Here is a 24,630-nt window from a genome sequence, read left to right on the forward strand (position 1 = left end):
AGAGAGAGCTGTCAAGTCACACACCTAGGCTCTTAATCTGCTGCTTTGGGGCAGGCATGGGGCCAAGACTGGTCGGCCATGAGAATGCCGAAGAGGGTGATGGAGATTTGCCCAGAAACATCAGTTCGGTCTTGTCCCCATTTAGCTTAAGGTGAGATAGTTCCATCCATTCGTCTACCGCCTCTAGGCAGGTGCCCAGAGCGCAAGATGAACCCTCAGGATGGTTTAGTGCCACAACCAGTTGGGTATAATCTGCGTAGGTGGGGGGCGCTAGAGGGCGCACTGCGGAATGGCCGCACTGTCGTGAGGCTCCCGCTGCCCGGAGCTATTATCCGCCTAAAGATCCTGATGACCATCGCTGCGCCCTGATCTGACCCCACGGATCTACTGGGATACCGACTGACCACCCACGGTCCAATTCCTGGGCCATTTGGAGGTTGCTGGCCGAAGTTACGGGGACCCTAAGTTTCCCCGACTTGCGCTCTGGAAGTCTGATGCCCCCTGGCCCGGAGTCGTTACTCATGCCAGTCCGGGGCTCTGCACGTGGGGTGTAGGCCTTGCTCCGCCCCTCTTCATCGGGGCCCGCTCGCTCGCTGGGCAAGCCGTTTGGCTCTTCCTTGCTGTCGGACTTATCTCTTGGCTCCTGCGTCTGCCTGCCCGGATACCATTGCATACGGAGGCGCAACGGATCTTCTTCTTGGTTTCTGGGGGCTTGCTCCTTTGGCCTTGGAGCGGGGACGGCCATTCTCTCGTCGTTGGGTGTGGCGGGGCGCGCTGGCCTGCTCGTGCCCCCACGATTCGAGCCTTTTGTTTTTTGGCCGTACCCTTGGGCCGCTTTCGACCCTATTTGCTTTTTGTCCCCCATTACATCTCTAGCGCACCATTATGGGGAAGCCGGACACTAAACAATCCAAACTGTCCTTCGATTCTGGAGGGGCTAGGCGGGCGACGCGTTTGCTCCAGGACGCCGGAACTTCGCGGTCCCCCCCCCGAATGTCGCTGATAGTGTCCCGCAGCCGCCGCCGCCGGACTTTGCCCAAATGATGCAGGAGATGAGGCAGGGGTTTGCCACGATAGTGGACAAAGTGGACAAGATATCGTCGCGCATGGATGCGGTTGTCCAGAAGTTGGACGTGCACGAGGAGCGCTTGACGGCGGCGGAACAGCGCATTTCGGACCATGATGACACGGCGGCCACCCATACCACCCAACTGGCGAGAATGGACAATATCTTGCGTGTCATTGCCGCTAAGAATGAGGAGTTGGAGGCGAGGAGTAGGCGCAACAACGTGCGCATTGTAGGTGTGCCGGAATCCACGAATGTGGGCAAAATGGAGACTTATGTGGAGAGGCTACTTGTGGGCGCCATTGGTGCGGAAGTGTTTTCATCCCAGTTCATCGTTGAGAGAGCGCATCGGACACTGGGACCTCGGCCGGCCTCTGGGGCTGCGCCGCGCCCCATTATTGCGCGCCTTTTGAACTATCGTGACCGGGACGCCGCCCTCCAGGCCGCCCGCACTAACAGGGCCCTCTCTTTCGAAGGGGTGTCTTTTACCACGTACCCTGACTTCACGCCGATGGTACAGGATCAGCGTCGTAAGTTCCTGGGGGTGAAGAAGAAGCTTCGGGACCTGCAAGTGGACTACGCCTTGCTGTACCCTGCTAAACTTAGAGTGACGCACCAGGCTAAACAACATTTTTTCACCAACCCACAGCATGCTGAGGATTTTGCGAAGCGCCTCCAGCGCGAGCGGGCAGCTGCGGACCGGGGAGGCGATCGAGTCCCTGAGGACGAACATTCAGCGGCTGAGGAGGAGGTCGTCTGATTGTGGTGACTTTGGACTTTGTCTCTCTTTTTCCTGTTTTTGGAGTGTTCTGGACGCGTGTTTTTCATATTTAGTTTTATTGCCCTCCTTCTCCGCATTTGCGGCTTTCCTATTGCCCGCTTTTCCTTTTGTTGGAGCGGGGGTCATGTCTTTCATGAGCTGCGTGAGTGCGTGTTGTTTCCTGGGGTCGGTGTGGCACCGCGGGATGGTGCTATCTGATATTGCGCTCCGGGCACCCACCCCCCGCGCGGCGCCTGGGGCCGTCTGACGCTTGTTGGCGCGGACACTGGCGTGGCGTGAGGGAGTGGTTTCGTGCACCTCTGGAAGGTTCCCCGGAGGGTGTGCCCCATGTGTACCTTTGGTTTGGATTCTAGTCCTTTGTTGTTTGACTGGATGTTTGTTGGGGAATGGGGGGGGGGGGGTGGGGGTGCGTATGGCCTGACTGTTGGGGTGGTCTCAGGTGGGTGGATGGGGTGGGAGTGAAGTTGTCCATGTTTGACTGCCCAGAATCTCTGGGTCGGTACGATAGGTGCTGCTGCTGTCTGGATGCACGGGTGTGGTGCTGTGCCCGCTATCTAGGCTGGTTCATTTCTTTATCTGGCGGCACTGATCATGTGGTCCGTCCTGCCGTCCATCTTGGGCCCGAGTGCGCTGGCCGCCATCTTAGGCTGCCACGTGATGGGGTGCGCTATGTAAGAGAAACACGTGTGCGAGTTGTGGGTCGCGTGAGATGGGTTGGTGGCATGCGGCGTGCAGTATGTTCTGAGTGCTTGTTGCATGGGCGGTTTGGTTGGGGGGGGGGGTCGTTGTGGTTTTGGTTGATTGGTTCGGAGATGGCTGGGGAATGTGCGGAGTGTCTGTTGGGGGGTGTCTGCGCCCTAGGGTGTGGACCTGTTTTTGGCTGTTGCTGGTGGTTGGATGCCCTGTGTTTGCTTATTGGGTCCCGTGGGGCCCTGAAATTGGGTAATGTCGACTGCTGTTATAGATCAGATATCGATTCTGTCCTGGAATGTACGGGGACTTAATGATGCCAGGAAATGTCGTAGTGTGATCCAGTACTTGGACAGGCATGCTATTCATGTTGCTCTCCTCCAGGAGACGCATCTGCGTCCCGCTCCTTCCCCCAACTTTGGCGGGAGGTGGGCTGCGGCCAGGAGGTTTGCTTCCTATTCTTCTTATGCTCGGGGGGTTGTTATCCTTGTTAAAAGATCGCTCGCATTTCAGGAACTGGGATTTGTTGGGGACCCTGAGGGGCGATATGTGCTACTGTGGGGGCGGCTTGGGCAGAACACTGTCTTGTTTGTTAATTGCTATGCTCCTAATGTCGATACGCCAATTTTCTTTGTCACTTTGTGGGGTCATGTTCTTGCTGTGGATGCCACTTACATTGTGTGGGGAGGTGATTTCAATCTTGCATTTCATGCCCAGTCGGACAGATCGGAGGGGAGCCCGCAGTATAATGTACAGGCCAGAGAAGTGCTACGGGGGATTGTGTAAGAGGCCGGGTTGGTCGATGGCTGGAGGTACACCCACCCTGCCACCAAGGAAGGCACTCATTACACCACACATGCTCGTTCATGGGCAAGACTGGATTATGTGTTTCTCTCTAGGGGGCTGGGAGCTGGCCTACGGGAGGCTACACATCTGGCTCGGACGTACTCTGATCACTGTCCGGTGAAGGTTGTTCTATCCGTCCCCGGGTTGCATAGGCCGCGCCCACCTTGGCGTCTGTTTCCGACTGCTTTGCTTGACCCGGTGTTCAAGGAGGAGCTTGGCGTGGAGGTAGAGGCGTTCTTCCCTAGGAACAAAGGCTCTGTGGACAGCGTCGAGGTCATTTGGGAGGCGTTCAAGGTTACTATCCGGGGTGTCACTATTTCTAAAAGTTGTGGAGTACTTCAGCTGATTGCTCGGACCCTCGAGGGCTTGGAGGCTGACTTGCGAGACTTAGAACGCAGGATGCAGGTTGACTCTGATCCCGACCTTCTGGTGCAGTTCCGTACTAAGCTCTCCGACTATGAGGAGGAAGCTGCTAGAGAGGCTAAGCATAGGGGGAAATACTGGACGGCGAGGCGATACTGTGAAGGGGAGCGGCCCGGTAAGGTCCTTGCTGCCCTTACTAGACATCCAAGGCATGGGTCTGACGTGCTGGAATTGGTGTCGCCGGATGGCACTCGCTGCCGAGACACTTCGGAGATCCAGCGTACTTTTATTGACCATTATACGCACCTTTACACACACAGCAGACGGGTGAGACTCGATACGGCGGATTTCTTGATGAGCTAGCACTCTGTTGGTTATCGGATGGTCATCGGGAGTTCTTAGGCAGGCCCCTGGAGGCGGAGGAGGTCAGGAATGCCATCATGTCTCTGTCTAATGGGAAGGCCGCCGGTCTGGATGGCCTTCCTGCTGAGTTTTATAAGTGTTATGTGGACATCATGGCCCCTGTGCTACGTGAGGTTTTTGAGGAGTCCCTGGAGGAGGGGCGTTTGCCGGGCTCCATGCGCGAGGTCGCCATTACGTCGCTGCTTAAGCCGGGTAAAGATCCGTTGGATGTGGGCTCTTATAGGCCCCTCTCATTGCTCAACTGCGATGTCAAAATTCTCGCGAAGGTATTGGCAGTACGACTAGCCGAACTTATGCCCGTTATTGTGCTGCCTGACCAGTCGGGATTTGTGCCTGGCCGTGCTACCTCCCACAATCTTCGCACCTTGTTCTCGCTTGTGTCAACCATTGATCCTACTGTCCCGGTCGCCGCCATCTTTCTCGATGCTACTAAGGCGTTTGACTCTGTTGAGTGGGGCTATCTTATTGATGTTCTTTGTCGCATGGGTTTCCCCAGGATCTTCATCTCATGGGTTAAGCTCTTATACACTGATCAGATGGCGAAGGTGGTGGTGAATGGGGTGCTGTCCCCCTCGTTCCCTCTTACGAGAGGGACCCGACAGGGATGCCCCCTCTCGCCCCTCTTGTTTGCTATAGCCATTGAGCCACTGGCCTGCAGGATTCGTCAGTTTCACCAGCAGAGCGCCTTTAATTGTCTGCAGCGACAGGTCGGTATTTCTTTATACGCCGATGACGTTACGCTCTATGTCAAGGACCCTGAGAACAACCTTAATTCGCTCTTACGGGAGCTGGTCGCTTTTGGGGGGGTCTCCGGTGTCCATATTAACTGGCGGAAGTCTCAATTTTTTCCCCTCACTGCTGCTGTAGCTAGGTTTCCCCTTGACTACCCTCTGGAATGGTGTGATTCGGAGTTGCGTTATCTTGGCATTGTCGTGTCCTTGGACAGAGAAGAATCGGTTCGGCTTAATTATGGGGTGGCTATTACTAAGCTTGCAGATGATGTCACCAGGTGGATGTCCTTGCCTCTTTCCATGGCCGGTAGAGCGTCCCTAATCAAGATGGTAGTTTTGCCCCGCTTTCTTTACCTCTTTCAGAACCTTCCGTATCATCCGGGTGCTTATTTCTTCCGCAGGCTCCGTTCCGAGCTCTTGCGGTTGTGCTGGGGGGCAAGCAGGCACGGGTGGCTTGGGCTACCCTTACGTTGCCCTATGCTGATGGCGGATTCGATGTCCCTGACTTCGAGCTTTATTATCTCAGCGCTCAGGCGCATTACGCTTATCACTGGATGCGCCCCACGCCGTTCATGCCCCAGATTGCTGCTGAACATTGGGTTGCCCACCCGCTCCCACTGGAGGGGATGGTTTTGGGCAAGGTGTCCGACGTGGAGACACCTCGCACGACTGTGACGTGCACGGTGGACGCTTGGAGGCGGGTGGCTCAATTGCTGGGCGTCTCCTTTCTTTATTCGCCGGCTCTGCCTCTGTCTTATCATCCTGATCTGTCGCTGTTGTTGGAAACGGGGTTTCAGCGAATGTGTAAGCGTCTGGGCATCCTCACGTGGGGCGACTTGTTTCATGAGGGTGCCTTCCGTACGCAGGCTCATTTCTTTGGGGCGGCTGCTTGCTCCCCTCTAGAGCTGTTCTATTTCATCCGCTTACGGCAAGGCATGCGTGCTCTGCTTTCAGATTTCCCTTCTGAGCCTGGGGTTACCCTCCCCCTCCACGTGTTGTTGGTTTCAGATGGACGACACCTGGTGTCGAAATTATACGGGGCTATTCGCAGACAGCGTTCGGTCCCGGCCAATCGGGTGCGCGAGCAGTGGGTTGCCGAGTTGGGTGCTCCTATTACCGACGAGCAGTGGAAGTACTGTTGTGGGCTCACGGCCAATGTCTCTTCTAGTTGTCGCCTTAAAATTATCCACTACAAGTTTGTTCAGAGGTACTATTATACCCCGGCGAGGAAACTTCGGTTTCATTTAGCGGAAGATGACAGGTGTGCTAGATGTCGTGCGGAAGGCGCTGACTTCCTGCACTTGGCTTGGAGTTGTGCGGGTGTATTAGAATATTGGACTCAGGTTCATGAGGCCCTGCAGATTATGGCGGAGGATGGGGTAGCATTTGACCCCTTAGTGATGTTGCTGGGCTACTCCAAGGACGTGCCTGCCTCTCACCGTAGATTTGTTGACGTGGCCCTGTTGCTGGCTAGGCGTAGGGTTGCTTGTTGCTGGGGTCGTGGCAGGGTGCCGCGCTTTCAGGATTGGGTGACTGACCTCATATACTGTCAGGATCAATACAACATCTATTCTGACCTTATGCCTATCCGATGCAGACCGAAGGACTTTTGGAGCCCGCTCCAGGTGTACCTCCTGTCCAGAGCTGTGCAGGACTCTGATTCTGACTCAGGGGACCGTGAAGGGATTGGTTGATGGCATCTTGATGGGCTGGGATTTTACACTACACCTGCTGATCTTCCAGTGTTGGGGGAGAGGCTACGCTGTCTCCTTTCCATGCGAGCTATTGGGGGCTGTAGTTCCCCTTATGACAAGTGTATGGCTGGTAACTGAGGTCGTACCCCTGTCGGGTACCCTTATTATATGTGTCCCTTGCATCTGTGTTTCCTTTGCTTTTCTTTATTGTGCGCTAATCGACTGTGTCCATATTGTATTGTCTCATTAGCCTGCCTGAACATACTGGATCATTGCTCTCTACTTTGCACTGTACATTCCGATGTTGCTCCTTGTATTGCCTGGTCTGCGGCCCTGTACTGGCTTGTATCTCATTTTTTTTTGGTTCTGACGTACCGTTGTAATGGCCATAACTGTCTGTATGTATTGTGTATGCACTTCCCTTGACCCTGCTTGTCTCCAAATAAAGGTTTAAAAAAAAAAAAAAATCTGTGTAGGTGATGATTTTTATGCCGAATGGAAGGACTATCTCTGCCAGAGGCGCCATATAGGTGTTAAAAAGCGAGGGGGCTCAGGGAGGAACCCTGGGGAACTCCACAGCTAAGAGGCCACCGGTTTGAAGTGGCGGTACCCTCAAAGACCTGAAAGAACCTGTCTTTTAAAAAAAACTGGAGCCAAGTAAGAGCCAGGTGTGTCACTCCAAGATTGTTTTAATCGCTCAAGCAGGATGTTATGATCAACAGTGTCGAAGGAGGCACTGAGATCTAACAGAATGATTGCCGCCGTGCCACCCAGATCCAAAAGTCTCCTTGCCTGCTCTGTTACTGCCAGAAGGGCCGTCTCTGTCCCGAGCCTAGGACGGAATCCTGTCTGGGAGTCATGGAGCAAGTTGTTGGACTCCAAATAGTGTACTAGTGTTGAGTTTATATGTCTCTCAATGAGCTTGCTCAGCCAGGAAAGGAGGGAGATGGGTCAATAGTTGGCCATGTTAGAGATATCAAGATTTGTTTTTTTCAAGAGAGCTCTGACCTGTGTGCATTTCCAGGCAGGGGGTACTGTACCCAAGGTGATGGAGGCGTTTAGCGTGTCCAAGATTACTGGACGAATGACATCAGTAACTAGAGAGAGATGCTGCGGAGGAGTGGGGTCCACAAGAGATCCGGAGGTAACCCTGGAAATAAGTGTATTCAAGGAGACCTCGTCTAGCGGGGGTAACTCCGCTAGCGAGCAGTGTGATTCGGGAAGTGAACTTCAGGTGCTGGGCGCTGTAGGCTCATTCTGGTGGGGAGGGAAGGATTGACAAAACAGGTGAATTTTTTGATGGAAGTATTCAGCTAAGTTGTTACAGCGGACTATTGCATCCTCTGAGTTGGGTGATTTTTGCGGGATGGTGGAGAGGAGTTTAGCAATACGGAAAATATCTTTAGGAGAATTAGCAGCTGCACTAATTCTCTCCTTATAGAATGAGGATTGGGCAATTTTAATTTCTGCCTTGTAGCTTCTAATTGCCTCTCTATAGTCATTTTTCTTATCTTCTACTATGTTTTGTCTCCATCTCCTTTCAAGTTTCCTGCATGTTTGTTTAAGCTCCCTTAATTTAGGGGAGAACCATGGTGCCGATTTTTGTTTGGATCTCTTCTAGGATGTTTTTTTTAGGAAGTAATGAGTCCAGTGAGCTTTCGATCCGGAGATTGAAGTTGTTATTAGCCCTCTCAGGATCAGGAACAGAGGAAGGTGTGGTGGCAACCAAAGCTGTGGACCATTGGCTGGTGGAGAGATTGACCATTTCCTTTCTAGCGTCAGAGTAGCGCTCTGTGCGGGAAAGGAAACCACAGTATTAATGAATGGTCAGTCCAGGGGAGGGGGGGTGGGAGTGCCTACCGACAGATTATGGTTGTTACTCAGCACAGGATCAAGGAGATGACCCTTGACATGTGTGGGGGCGAAGCCTTTCTGCTTAATTTGGAGTGCTGAGAGGCTAGTTAGTAGTTCTTTGGCCGGGTGGCTGGAGGGGTCATCCAGGTGAATATTAAGATGCCATAGTATTGGAAAATTCGCTGGGGTTAGTGCTAAGTAGGGGACAAGTGAAAGAGGGCTAAGGAGAGGCAATGCATTACTGATAGTTTGAGGTATTGGCAAAGTGCATAATGATGCAACGCCAACAGCTCATACTTTCAGTAATGCGAGACCTAGTGCATTGCACATGCTTGTGTAGTGAGCCAGGAACGAGTAATGTATGTCTCAGTGCAGTACCACAAACTGCTCCTAGTGGGTCCTTAGTGAGCAAGGAACCAGCACTGCATGTCTCTGTACAGTACTGCAAGCTGCTCCTAGAGGTCCCTGCATGTCTACAAAGTTGGAGTTATTGGCATTATAAATGACAATGTTTTTTACCAAGCCATCTTGCAAGGTTCAGTACTGTATGTGGCCAAAAGGGGACCTCTTTTGGTCACAAATGGTACTGCACTCTGCAGAAGGTATGGTAAATCCACCCTACCCATAATGTATTGCATGTGAGACAGCAGTACGAGTACATTCGAATAGGTATGTCCATATATACAATTAGTAGCTTTGAAATGCGATAAAAGAATTATTACATTAATTTTGGCTTAGGATGTACTCTGTGTGGAGCTGATGAAGGGAAATGTATAGACTGTTGCATATAAATGTGAGATGTTCTAGTGAGTGAAGTAACTACTGCCAGCCTAGCTTAGGACATAGTGTGTGTCCTGCCTGAAGCTCTTTAAGAAAATAGTGCTCCGAGGCTGCAATTAAAACCTAGGGCGTAACAACATATGTAACAGGGGGTGTCCTCATGGGAGGTTAAAAGAAGAGACAAGGCGGTACTAAGGAAGGACTACTAAGCCTATTGGCCAATGAAAAGCCACCATTTACAAAGCACAGGGACAGGAGCCAATTAAAAAGATGAACGGAAAGTGGGCGAAGCTTTATGCCCCTTTCCTGAATACAGCATGTCTCGAAGAGACAGTGCAAGCGCTGCCTAGGAGAGACCTAAACCGCATGGACAAAATTCTCGAATGCACAGAAATTAAAAAAAAGAATTCAAGCAAAGGAGATCAGAGATTTACATTCACCAGACAAGATAGAAACAGGCACCTTGTCAAGGCAAAAAAATGAAAGTGAAATTCCAATGCTAGAAAGCCAAACTCATCATTGAAGTTCACTTTCTCACTAAAAGTAGGACTTTATGAATAGGTGGATAAAATAGGGCAGCTAAAACTAAGATACACACAAAAAATAAGGAGGTGCAAGCAACATAAGCGCCAGGATTTGACCCATAATGTAAATATTGTGTTTGTGCAGTAGGAGCTAGATTTCTTTGACACTAAATGTAAATATTATGATCATGCAGTAGGAGCTAGATTTCTTGTACCGCTTATACCTATGACCAGTGTCATCCAATGGGAGAAAACTTGGGGTTTTGCAGAAAACTTCGAGGCTCCCTTAGCTTGCTTACTAAAAAAAGTTAGTGAGGGGAGGTTCCAGTCGGAAAATTACAATGCATCCATTTGGTTATACGTCTTGCCCTCCAAAGTCTATATAGCCCCAGTTTTAAGGTTGGCCAACTTGGTCATATGGAGTTCCTAGCAATCAAATATCCACACCACCAAGCAAGAAAAGAGGTCCCATACAAGTGCTTGAAATGTCTAGTCTGCCATAGGCCAGGTCAAACCACGTCTTGGTGCCCTGTTCAGGTGCCTATCGGGAGCAAGGTGTTCTAGGTCACTTGGCAGAGTCACTGTAGAGTAAGACCACTAAGGAGGTCACTGACTTCAAGTTTTCACAATGGGACTGGATAGAGCAATCTACCTTGGTTGCACCACACTTCAGCAACCTGCATAGCTGAACTGGCCAACTTCGGTCAAAGCTTTCTGGTTAGAGGCACTGGAATATCCTGAGGCCGTTACTGCACCTACAGGCTCTACGAGCAGGGTTTGCGAATCTGGGCGGTAGGAGCATGGACTGAGACTTTGATTCATGGGCTGGATTCAACTGCGGAGAGGATGTGGTCTTATGGCTAGGACGGTCAACCTCGAAGCTGGGGAACCTGGTTCGAGTCTCGGCAGGGATGCTCAACCTCCTGTGATTCTGGGCAAGTCACTTAATCTCCCTGAGCCGAACAGTAAAAAAATGAATGTGTCCGTCTGTAAGGTAACTGGTGCTCATGTAAAGCGCTCCAATACCTTCAGGTGTAGTTTGCGCTATATAAAACTACCCCCGTCCCCCCCCCCAGACCACAGCTTTGATTGGGCATGTTTTTGGACCCATAAGAGCTAGAGAGATGGCTCAAATACATCACCATCTTGTGCAGGACACTCGCCCTAAGAACTGTCTCCACTCGTTCTGTTGATGGCCTTTGTTCCCACATCATTGTACGCCATGGCAAGGGGGGCATTTAGCGGTTTTCCCTGCCCCTTACTGCCAGCGTTTTCCTGGCAGTGACAGGCAGTGAAAACTGTTCTCTAATTCTGTGCATCTAAATTAGGTGGGCAGAAAGGGAGGTCTACCTTCAAAGACCCTTAGTATTAGGGGTTGCGGAAGAATTAAATCAAGGTGGAGACCAATGATCAGGACACATCTAAATTCGGCAGAGGGACCATTAAGTTTGCAGTAAGCATGCTCTGTCGCCGTTGTGATGGATTACTCCTACCACCAACATATAAACAGGGCCCCAAATCAGAACGTAAAATTTTTAACCAGAGACGAACCAGGTTGAGGCTTAATAACAATCAGCCTGAAACTGCGCCTAGGTCCCCAGTCTAACATGATCATAGACTGTCATTTGCGTCTAGCGCTATTCCGACTAAAATTTAAAAAATGTATTTCTCGGGTTCACCCTATTGAATGGTTGACTTTTTAAAAAATTAAATTGCAGTCTATTTTTCCAATTCATTCTGGGATTTTTATAGTTTGACATTTTGGTACTGCATGAATACTTTATGCAATAGCCACCAGGGAGTTGAGCCCAGGTTAATTTAGTGACTTGAAGGGTTCACCTTCACAAGAGTTGAGATTATTCTTTGAAGTGGGCAGTCACTCATCTCAAATATTAATCAAATTCCTTACAATGCTGTTCTAAAGGGCTGAGCTCATGGTATTAGGATTCTCAATGTGTCCACGATCAGTGGAAAACGTGTTCCCCTTTTTGCAATATTCCCCTTCAACTGGATTTTGGTATTTTACCTTCAATTGAGTAGGAGGGGTCAAAAAGGATCATCATCATGTGTATCCAGAAGCAGTTGTGGTGAACACTGGGATGGATGCTCCGGCATTAGTGGCATTGGGATGCTCATTCCAGAAGGTAAAGTGATCCTGGAGGATTCTGGTGTTTTTTTGAACTTGGATTCGTCAACGATGTCATCCTCGTCTTGACAGTTGTCGAAAGCACTGCTTTGGAGATTTTTAGGTCTTGCCTAGCTATCGCGTAAGCGAAGCTCTGCAAGATATTAAGTATGGGGCTTTTAAAAGTGCTCCCAAAGGCTGCAGGCGGATCAGGTACAGTGCATGTGCGGCGGGAGCGCGCACCATTTGTCAGCCTGTGTGATCACTTTTGCGGCCGCTTTGATGTTCTCAGTGAGCCGCGCGGCCAATCACCTTACAAAGAGATTTAGTTTGTTGACCTTATGGTTGAAATAATGTTTTGGGGTTTTATTGCTATTAGTGCTATCAAATATTTCCCCTCAATCATCTTTCACAAACATATCACAATTTTATATGTTTGATATATGTGTCCTAGAAAACTGAAAATTTGATTTATGTATTTCAATTAGACGTTTTTCGAGGGTACTCCATGCAAGTTTCCTAACCATACTCCCCTCTTGGTCACAATTATTTTGCCTGCATTAAGTTTGTTCTATTTGTATCATGATGCCACACCTTATTCTAACGCTCTTTCAAATCGAGGCAGTTATGTGTATATAATTTAGTGGTGCAACTCACATTTTTTTAGTCCTCTTTATTTCCAGTAAGATCCTGTAATGCTCAAACCCCGGTTACAGCAATTAGCTAGGTGAAATGCTCATGCAAGATCTTTCTGCACCAAATTTGCCCCTTCAGGCATTAGGTGTACTTCGGGTCTTACCTACATTGAACAGATTATTAGGTAGTCCTGCCATTTATCAAAATTAAAAAAAACAATAAGAGCCGTAATTGGCTTAAAACTATTCACACTTTCTTTCACACCCAGTGAGAAGAAATTATATAGCTCTTCAATTCCTGGCGACACAGTACCCAGGATAATGTGCTGCTTGTTTTACTTACAGCTGACAACGCTGCGCTGTACTATCTGGAGCAGCAGCTGTAAAATAGGATTTTCTGATCTGCCCTCCCCCCATACCCAAGCAGTGCCCACGCAGTACGGGCCACTTTCCTGCCTTCCCCACCAGAAGCCAGGCCAGAGTTTTAGCACTGAAGCAGAACCCGAGCATTCATTGCCTCCTGCCTTCATAACAAGTCAGTCAAACTGAAAGCAAATTATTCCTGTCACCATTTCTGTTCCTCTGCGTTTTACTGTTTTTAAAGAAAATATGTGAAACGCATCTCTTAGCGAGTTGTCATAGGAGAGTCGGGCTTCCTTATCGCTGGAATGTCTGATTACAGATTACCACTTTCCTGCGACGAGCCAACAGCGCATCCAGGCCATCCAGGGCAAGGCATCTCTCACCCACACATCTACCCATCCTCTTACCCAGTCATCTAACCACCTTCTTACCAACTCATATAACCATCCTCTCATCCATTTATCCATCCTTTCACCCACTTATTCAACCATCCTCACTCATTGATTATTCTATCCACCCACCCAACCATCAATCTTTCATCCACCCACCCACAAATGCATCCTTCTAGCCACCTATTTATCTTTCACCCACTCAGTGTTCATCCTTTCACCCATTCATCCATCCATCCATCCATCCATCTTTTCACCCACTCATACACCCATCCTCTCACAAATGTATCCATGATTTCATTGACCCACTCATCCATATATCCTTTTATCAACCCATTCTTTCACCAGCTCATCCATCCATCCATCCATCCATTTTCCTATTTTCTACTACTAGCCCATCTTTTTTCTTCTTTATTGCGTTAAGGTTGCCTGTTTATCTGCCAAGTTGCAGACAGAAGAAGTACATGTAGAGCCGTTCTAGCTTCTACAGTGGGGGTTCACAATGTCAATGCAATAGATCTATGATCTGCGGCTCGGAAGCTGGGGCGTGGCCTTTGGGGACGCTTTCCACCGGTTATTCGCAGCTGTCTCTCCAGTCTCCTTGTAACCCTGCCCCTCCTTTCACCAGAGGCTCTCTGTTTCTAACCCGGTCACTTATTTCATCTCAGCCTTTCAGTCTATCCTTGTGGCACTCCCCACCACCTCTTGAGGCGGTCTCTACGCTCTCCAAGTCACCCTGTACCTTCCTTCACTAGAGTCTCTGCTTCTTACTGGTCTCCTCCATTCACTTCACCACTTCAGTCCCTCCTAATTGCCCTCACCATGGGCTGTCTCTCTCTCTCCGAGTCACTCCGTTCCCCCTTTCACCAGAAGCTCTCGGCTTCTTAGTGGACTCCTCCTGCCACTGTCATCTAGTGGTACTGCCGTCCTGTACTCTCCTCTTGTCATTCTGTCCCTCCTTTCAGCAGAGGCTGTCCTTTTCTCAACCAGTCACTCATATCTCAGTCTCTCATGGTGAGGATGGGATGGAAGAAAGACGTGGGGGGACACCAGGGAGGAATAAAGTGATAACATTTGTGAACCTACATCATTCCAGTGCAGAGAAGCAGGTTGACTGGCCGCCTTCACCAGCTGGCATCTCATCCTGCCAGTGCAACGAGGCAGGGTGACTGGCTGCCTTCAGCAAATGGCATCTCATCGTGCCAGTGCAGTGAAGCAGAGTGACTAGCTGCCTTCAGCAGCTTGTGCAGGGTGGCTAGTTGCCTCACACACACACACACACACACACACAAAACCACCCACACAGACACACAACCACAACCACAACCACAAACACACAACACACACAACCACACACACAAAACCACAAACACAACCACAACACACAACCACACACACACAACACCACACACAAAACCACACACCACACATACAAACACACACAACCACACACACCCATACACACTCAACCACAACCACACACACACACACACACAACCAAACACACACACACACATAACCAAAAACACACACACACATAACCATACACACTCAACCACATAACCACAACACACACAACCACACACACAACCACACACACACAACCACACAACCACACACACACAACCACACACACACAACCACACACACAAACACACACACACACAACCACACACACACAAACACAACCACACACAAACACAACCACACACAAACACAACCACACACAAACACAACCACACACACCACCACACATACACAACCCCACACACACAACCACAACACACACAACCACACACAATCACACACTCAACCACACACACCAACACAACCACACACACCAACACAACCACACACACACACACACAACCACACACACACACACACAACCACACATACCCAACCACACACACACAACCACACACAGTCCAAACCACACACACACAACCACACACACGACAATGAACACAACACACACAACCACACACACACAACCAGACACAGCCACACACAACCATACACACACACAACCACACACATAACCACACATACCCAACCACACATACCCAACCACACACACAACCACACACAACCACACACCACGCAATCACACACAGCCACAAGCACACACACGACCACTCACACAACACACACAACCACACAACCACACACACACAACCACAACCACTCACACAACCACACACACAACTACAACCACCCACACACAACCACAAACACAACTACAACCACACAACCACAACCCCACACAACCACACACACACAACCACACACACATATACCCAACCACACATGCCCAACCACACACACAACACACACACACAACCACACACAACTACAACCACACACACACACAACCTCACACACACCACACACACAACCACAAACACAACTACAACCACACACAACCACAAACACAACCACACACATACCCAACCACACACACACAACCACAACACACACAACCACACACAACCACAACCACACACACCACACACACACACCCAACCACAACACACACACACAACCACAACCACACACAACCACACACACACACAACCACAATCACACACACAACCACAAACACACAACCAGACACAAAACCAGACACAAAACCAGACACACAACCAGACACACAACCAGACACACAACCAGACACACAACCAGACACGACACACACACAACCACACACACACACAACCACACAACCACATACACAACACCACACACAACCACACACACAACCACACACACACACACAACCACACAACCACATACACAACACCACACACAACCACACACACACAACCACACACACACACAACCATACCGTCAGTGCACACTTTCACCAGGCACCGACACCATCAGTCGTCAGTGCACGCTTTCAACAGGCACAAACACCACCAACCGTCAGTGCACGCTTTCACCGGGCACAAACACCACCAACTGTCAGTGCACGCTTTCACCGGGCACAAACACCACCAGCCGTCAGTGCAAGTTTCCACCAGGCACACACCACAAGACGTCAGTGCACTCTTTCACCAGGCACACACACACCACCAGCCGTCAGTGCACGCTTTCACCAGGCACACACACACCACCAGCCGTCAGTGCACGCTTTCACCAGGCACACACACCACCAGCCATCAGTGCACGCTTCCACCAGGCACACACACCACCAGCCATCAGTGCACACTTCCACCAGGCACACACCACCAGCCATCAGTGCACAATTTCTACAGGCACACACACCACCAGCCATCAGTGCACACATCAATTGTTAACGCATCCACAATTAACTATTGTGGCAATCGCAGTATGGCGCACTTTACTTTTAAACATATTCACCTAAAGCGCAGCATGCCACCATTACAAAAAAAAAATACACATTTTTTTGGCCTACAATTTATAGACTTTTGCTGCAATTGGTGTTGCAATATTTAGCAATGCCAATAGCTCAAACTTAATTAATGCGAGACCTATTGCATTACAAATGCTTGTTGCAGATGGTGCTGTTGCTGAAAAAGTCCTCGATGATGTCACCATCTAAATTGTGGCTAACTATGTTTTTGAGTGCTGAGTCCCAGGAATCTGCATAGACGATGAGCAAACATTAATTTACTTTGTTACCGTGCCGTCGATGGCGGAGCCTTCGTTGATTGAAATGCTGATCCATGTCTCATCGACAGTAGAGAGGTTAACAATTTGTATTTTAGCATTGGCTACTCAGATACCTTCGCAGTGCCCTGTGTGACCCCATTCGCTGTATGTTAGAGATAATCTGATGTCTGTAATTTTCAGACTGAATGATGTAATGGAATTTCGGTGGAAGGTGTGGTGTGAAAGCTATGAAATAAGGAACTGAAGGGAGAACGGATCCCTGACATGACCTACCAGCTGTTGCTGTTACTTGAATGGCCTAACCTAAAACAAATATCTTGCCTCCTAACGGAGTGGCTCCAGACTCTAGTATGAAGACCCTGATTCAAACTACACCAATCTTGTTTTTAGGAGTGGCCAGTTTAAAGCACAGCTTGTGAGTCGACACTGATGTAATTATTTCAGTCAGCACGACTACCTCATAAGTCAGATCAGCATCTCCAGCAGATAAGAGGTCCCTCAGAAGGTGAGACTTTTTCCAACCACGTTGACTTTGAAGAACACTAAAAGTGTGATTGGACCCTTATTTGTGGTTTCTTGAAATCTTTGAGGCAAATTCATATTCCTTTTCAGAGGTATGAGTATCTGCTGAATTAGAGTTTTGGAGCTATCATAAAAGCCTTCCCTCTATGCTTGTAGGTAATTGTACAATATGTTCAACATATTTTGTATCTTTTGCAATCCTTAGTCTTGTGGTTAGGATATAAACCAGGCTTCTGCAAGGAGTAGCCTGCAAGCTACTGGTAGCTCTCCAGCTACCTGTAAGTAACTCTCATGTGCCCAGCCCCGCCCACTAAATTACAAGCTTTTGCTTGGCTGAATCAATACAGGAGTAGCAAAATTGAAAATTGTGCATTCAAGATGAAAATGTGAATATTTTCAGAACTCATACGCTAATGTTTGAGAAAAGGTTGTATTTCCCAAAAAATATTTAAAGCTTACTAACTGTATACCTTGGTGTGAGGGGCAATCAAGCTATAGCTATTATGTATTACCCATGTAAAAACATGCCAAACTGACAAAGTCTTTTCAACACTAATGCTGGCTACCCTGCCTGATACACTTAGGTGATCGTGACTTGCAATCTTGAAAGGTGTGGCGACCAATGTAATATTGTAATCAAAAAAATCTTTTTTGAGGATGTAGATATGTTCTAGTCTCATTAGATCAAGAAATCCTAGAAATGATTAATATTCTCTAAGAAATCAAGAAATAGTCAAAACAGCCAACTTATCAGAAGCTGAGTGTGCACAGCTCAGGAGACTCCATAACCATGTGACACATGTTAGAAATCTGAGCTATGCTGGCCTATGTAGGGAAGGGTGCATGTTGTGCTGTATGCTTACTGGCTGAAGTTTTTTAAATGATGTTAACAGGCTACTGGTTTGATCATATGAAAGCTTTTCTGGCCATGTTGAACACTGCACTGCTCTCTAGGATTATCATGGGACTCCTAGTGTATGAAAGAATCTGAGTAAGATCAAATATTGGAGAATCAACCAAATTAATTTTACAATCAATGGAAAGAACACAACAAATGAAGATTCACAACTGCCAAAAGAAAAGAATAAAACAAACGAACAATTCACATTTACAAGACAGAAGAAAAACAAAGGCTCACAGAATGACCAACACATAGAACCGCCACACCAGAGATACAGTCTTGCAAAAGAACCATTATCAATAATTGAGAGAAACAACTAACCTGACCATTATTTAGATCTGCTTTAGGTTTTCCTCCAGTGGACTCAATAATGTGTGCACCACATTTCAACATAAGATGCAAAACACCAGAGATTAGCAGTCCTAAAGGGAGCTAGCTAGACTTAAGATGTACATACATATGGTGTAGCTGCCAAGATAACTCTTCCAATTCACTGTTTCCAGGGTTTCATTAGTGTTTTAGCATTGGCTACCCAGATACCTTTATCAGATACTCATTATCAAGGCAAAGAATATCTACAAGTTCCACCAGCATCCAATAATTCAAAATAAAATAATATTTGGTTTTGGTGGGACTCTTGATCAGGCTTTGAGTTTCTCGGATATCATTTTTGATACATTCAGCAGCAGATATAAAATCCACTTAACTTCAAGGCTGCATTCTAACAAACAGACTTTGAAACAAAGAACCAGACATAGCATAATGTGAATTACATTGTATCTTTTTGTCGGGCTTCTCTGTCCCATTGACAGAGAAAGACTTGTTGATAAACGCTGTAGTCGACTTATTACGCCCTAAAGAATACAATGGCCTCACTCCCTTACAGATCTCCCGAGGCTTCGCCGGGAGCAACGCTTCTTTTTAGATAATCACTGACCTTTGCTCTACGCACATTGTGCTCTTCAGCTGCGCTCTGGACTTTCGCGCAGAGCTTCATTTTAACAGCCTCTCCCTCCAGCACACCACCCAGAGCGCCTCCCGCTGATCGTCTCCTCCTGAGACGGGCGAGTCTTCCATCTTGGGCGGCTCTGGGTCAGCACTGCAGTGTTTGGGCCCCTCCCCCCCCGACAAGTACTTCAGGCGCCCAGCGGACCTCGCGCCTATCCTCACTCCCTTACAGATCTCCCGAGGCTTCGCCTGGAGCAACGCTTCTTTTTAGATAATCACTGACCTTTGCTCTACGCACGTTGTGCTCTTCAGCTGCGCTCTGGACTTTCGCGCAGAGCTTTATTTTAACAGCCTCTCCCTCCTGCATGCCACCCAGAGCGCCTCCTGCTGATCGTCTCCTCCTGAGACGGGCGAGTCTTCCATCTTGGGCGGCTCTGGGTCAGCGCTGCAGTGTTTGGGCCCCTCCCCCCCTGCCACTCCCCCTCATGTGTCCCTATATATTGGTTGGCCAGTCCCGGCGGTGCAGCGGACGAGCGCAGCGGGCGCGCCGAAGGCGCGCCGAAGTTGCGCCTAAGTTAAGCCCGTCTGCGCCCGTCCGCGACGGGCCGGGACCAGGGGCTATAGATCATGCCCTTCCTCTGGTATACACTTCTGCCCAACTGTCATCTCATCTTGCTCCTGTCCCACTTTCCCCTTCTGTAGCACAGCATTTAATCACTCTTGGTATCTACGCCCCCCTGTCCCCCCCTGTCCTACCTAGCACTCCCCCCTCTACGCCCTGCACTTCCCCTGTCACTTGCCCCTCCTCCAGTTTCTCGGCAGCCTCTGCTATTCTCCTTAACACCCGCTCTGCTGCCAAAAATCAAATAGCCCTCTTCAATCTCCTTAACACGGATTCCCCTGATTTTCTGTTTCTCACTGAAACCTGGTTTTCTTCGGACTCTCTTCCTGACCTCTTGGCAATCCTTCCCAACACCTACTATGCCCTTCGAGCAGACCGCCCTGACGGCAAGATTGGAGGGGGTGTGGCGATGATAATTCGCTCTTCCATGAAATTCCAACTTCTCCCTCACCCCCCCCATACCTAATGTAGACTTCCTGGTGGCCCGTTCTCTAAATCTCCCTTCACCTCTCACTATTGTCCTTATGTATCGCCCCCCCCCTCAAACTATGCCATTGTTTGTGTCCATCCTGCAGGATCTCCTGGCCACACTGGTGGTTAATAATTCTTCGCTGCTACTGCTTGGTGACTTCAACTTTTGGCCGGGCGACCCTAGGGAGGACTCTTCATCTAAAGATTTCTCTGCTACACTTCAGTGTCTTAATTTCTCATCTCACGTTTCGGCCCCTACCCACATCCAGGGTCATATCCTAGACCAAATCTGGTCTTCACGTTGTAACCTCTCTCCTACTTCCATTCTCCCCTACATCTGGTCGGACCACTCCATGATCTCTTTTTCCATCCACTTGGGTCAAGCTGAGAAAGTCCTCCTGCCTAAAAACATCCTGGCTCGAAGTTGGAACCAGACCGACCTTAATGCTCTCTCTTCTTCTCTGACTTCATCTGCCCCTGACCTGACCGACCTATCCCTGGAAAGTCAGGCTGATGTCATCAGCACTTGGCTCTCTTCCGCCTGCGATCAGGTTGCCCCACTTAAAAAGGTCAAATCTGTCCGCCCCTATGATGCGCACAAGTGGTTTACTAGCGAACTCAAATCCCTTAAATTAGATCTTAGGCGCTCGGAACGTCATTGGAGACGGAACTACTGCCCCATTCTCCGCCTCAAATATAAAGCTCTTCTCAACGATTACAAAAAAGCCATTCTAGCGGCCAAAACTAAATATTTCACTGAGAGAGTGGCCCTCTCTGCTAATAAATCCCGAGAGATTTTCTCATTAGTTCATAATCTCGCCACCTCCGATCGCACCTGTTCCTCTCCCGCTCCATCTCAATCTCTCTGCTTTTCACTGAATGACTACTTCATCGACAAGATCATCAACATTAAGGCCAACATCCCCATTGTGCCTCAACCTGAACTCTCTGGTTCCCTTCCTTTGCCCTCCTCCGCTTTGGATCACTTCCAACCTATCTCATCTGAGCGCTTTCTTGACTTGCTCATCAAGGTCAAGTCTGGTTCTCCTGCGGACTGCGCCCCCGCACGGATTCTTAGAACTCTCTATACTAGTTGCCCTGTCCCTCCCCTCACTTTCCTCAATGCTTCTCTGGCCTCGGGTTCTGTCCCCTCTTTATTCAAATCCGCTATAGTTCTCCCTATTCTGAAAAAAACCTGGTCTTGACCCTTCTCTCCCATCTAATTTCAGGCCTATCTCTTTGCTCCCCTATCTAGGGAAGATCCTTGAAAGCCATGTAACATCTTGCCTCTCCACTTACATAGAGGAGAATCATCTTTTGGCCTCCCACCAGGAGGGCTATCGCCCTGGCCACTCCACTGAGGGAGTGGTCCTCGCGGTCCTGGATGAACTCAAGGGGAAAGCCGATAGTAACCTCCCCCAGGCCTTGGTCCTTCTCGATTTGTCCGCTGCGTTTGACACGGTCGATCATGCCATTCTTCTCGATCGTGTCAGCGCAGCGGGCATCCAAGGCACTGCCTTCTCTTGGATCACGTCCTCCTCCAAGGAAGATCGCAAGCAGTTCATCTCTCTGGCTTTTCCGCCCCCCCCCCCCCCCGGCCTGTCACCTGTGGGGTTCCCCAAGGCTCCTCCCTCTCCCCACTTCTCTTTAACCTTTATATCCGCCCCCTCATCTCTTCTCTTCTCGAGCTGGGGGTCTCTGTGTACAACTACGCAGATGACCTCCAGCTCGTCTTTGATCTTTCATCCCCTGCTGACTCCCTTCCTAAGTTTTGTTCTACTCTAGTTTTTATTTCCCAGTGGATGAGCTTCAATCATTTGAAGCTCAATCCGGACAAGACAGAGCTCGTCCTCACTGGAGGCTTCTCTAACCCTTGGTCTCCGTCACACTGGCCCCTTTCCTTTGGTCCTCCTCCCTCACCAGCTTCCTCTGTTCGGACTTTGGGCATCAAGGTCAGCAATGATCGGTCCATGCATGCCCAAATTAGCTCCGTTGTGTCCTCTTGTTTTTTATCCCTTCGCTTAATCCACAAGATTTCCCGGTTTTTTCTGTAGATGCTCTCAAAACCATCATTACGGCCCTTATCACCTCCCGCCTGGATTATGGAAACGGCTTGTACGTAGGCATCCCTGCCTACGAAACTCGTCACCTCCAGGCTATCCAAAACCAGGCGGCCCGCCTCATCCTTCGCCTTCCCAAATCCTCTCACATCCCCCCTGCTCTCAAGTCCCTTCACTGGCTCCCGGTCCATTTCAGATCCTACTTCAAATGAGCCTGCCTGGCCTTTCGGGCGCACGCTCGTTCCGCCCCGCATTTCATCAATTCCCTCATCATCTCCCACGTCCCCAGTCGCACTCTCCGCTCTTCGTCTCTTTCTCTCCTACACGTCCCTCGCTTCCGTAAGTCACGCACAGGGGGCACCCGATTCTCAGTTTTGGCCCCCCGGTTCTGGAACAGTCTCCCTCTCTCTATCCGTTCTATTCCTATTTATACCCACTTTCGTAAGGCCCTCAAAACCTTTCTTTTCTCTCAGGCATTTCCCAGCTAGTCCTCTTGGGTTCCCTCTGTAAGTATTGATGAGTCCGCAGCGCCAGGAAGCCGCTTGGCCGCAGTGCGCTTTACCAAGTCTCTTTTTCATTTCATTTCATTCATTCATTCATTTCATTTCATTTCAATGGCACCTAATGTTGTCCCAGAGGAGAACTTTTGCCACAGGGCCAATGTAGTGTACAATCCTTGTGTTTACCACATAAATGCTATAAAACATTTGTGGTCCTATCTCAATCCAGGCAGGTGCTTAAATGTTCTAGTTTTCACTGTAGGTCATTACTGTAGCTGTCCTTTCGACTGAACCTGTGATAAAGACTCACTGGTCTAGTTGTTATAGCACTGGACCAGTATTTTTGTTTATTGCGTGTTATGTACTGCCATGCTTATTAGTGGTGCTACCCCTCTCCTAGAGTATGCCTTGACTGCTCTCCTTTGCTAACGCCCCCAAAACTCCATCACACCTTTCCTTCATGGTTAAGTACTTGAAGGCAGAAAGTATCCAATTGAAGTTAAGTCGTACATGACAGTACTTACATAAATTACCAGCAGTAGCCCCTTGTTAAACACTTATTGAAAAGAATGTTGAGTGTACAAAGGGACCAATTTGGTTACCCACTTGCAGTGCAATAAAACCTAAGGCCCAGGAACACTATTCGTAAACAACAAAATCCACAACAGGTACTGTGCAGTCATTACTAGCCCCAGACGCAGAAAAAAGGCTTCACATATAGCGCATTCATCAATGCTGAAGGGCAAGCTACATGTTGTAGGCACGGCACATGCAATGGGTACAAGGGTAAGAGCATAGATGGAAGGTGGGGCTCATACTCTGACTCAATGCTTACGGATTATCTATGTCCTTCCGCAGCACATTCAGGGTGTAGTACACCTGGCCCAGGAAGTAGGACCGGTGAAGACACTCAGTCAGATTCTTCCTCCAGTTTATGTAGATCAGGTTACGGATGAACTCGTCAAAGCTTTTCAACTGAAATGAAAAAATGAGAAGAAATTTATGGAAACAGGCAATGGGGGAAACAGGGAACAGACAGGGGTGGAAAATAAGACAAAGGGATTAGGATAGGGGGATTTGACAAAGGGTAGGAAAATGTGAACGTGTGAGGCGAGAGCAAAGAAAGGAGGTTAGAACAAAATAGGGGACAGGCATAAAGGAAGGAAAATGAAAGATCAGGGGAAGCACAAGAAGAGATAGCAAAATAAGATGTGAGGAATGGGAGAAAGAACAGAAGAGACCAAGACCAAAACAAGGACAAAGTGGAGAAAATGCTAAATAGATGCACAGTAAAAGAGGAATGTAAGGGCCAATGAGAGAAGGTGGGAAGAAGAGACAAGTAATAATATCATTGACTGCCTGAATAAAGAGAGGTAAAAGAGGGAGGTGGGGAAAAGATTGAATGACAGAGAAAACAACTGCAGGCATTATAAGAGGGAAAGCAAGCAAGTGTTCATATTTGCTGTTGATCAATCTACAGTATACGGACAAGCAGTATTTTTCTTTTGCCCCTTTAAGCAGCCTAAGGCAAAGGATTTAGACCTAGATAGCATTACTGTGATGGTGGGGAGCCACTGCAGTTCATTTCTTCAAGGACGGACTCAGGGGGTGGGCAGGGCTCCTACATGTTGCACAATCCACTTTGCCCTTTGCATGGTACGGATCCATAGGTATAGCTTGTAACGTCCTAAGAAAGAGTACCA

The 24,630-nt window shown here is 48.8% G+C and overlaps 1 protein-coding gene across 3 annotated transcripts in view; it reads right to left on the reverse strand.

Annotated features, from left to right (window-relative positions):
* The window catches only part of ABCD4 (ATP binding cassette subfamily D member 4), a 214,238-nt gene that overhangs the window by 152,320 nt on the left and 37,288 nt on the right, over window positions 1–24,630 (reverse strand). For all 3 annotated transcript variants that reach the window (XM_086937481.1, XM_086937482.1, XM_086937483.1), the window contains one exon: window positions 23,763–23,902. In XM_086937481.1, coding sequence (XP_086793607.1) covers window positions 23,763–23,902 — 140 coding nt within the window. The remainder of the gene's footprint in view (window positions 1–23,762; window positions 23,903–24,630) is intronic.

Source organism: Lissotriton vulgaris, chromosome 9 (genome assembly GCF_964263255.1).
Source record: "Lissotriton vulgaris chromosome 9, aLisVul1.2, whole genome shotgun sequence".
NCBI classification, from domain to species: domain Eukaryota; kingdom Metazoa; phylum Chordata; class Amphibia; order Caudata; family Salamandridae; genus Lissotriton; species Lissotriton vulgaris.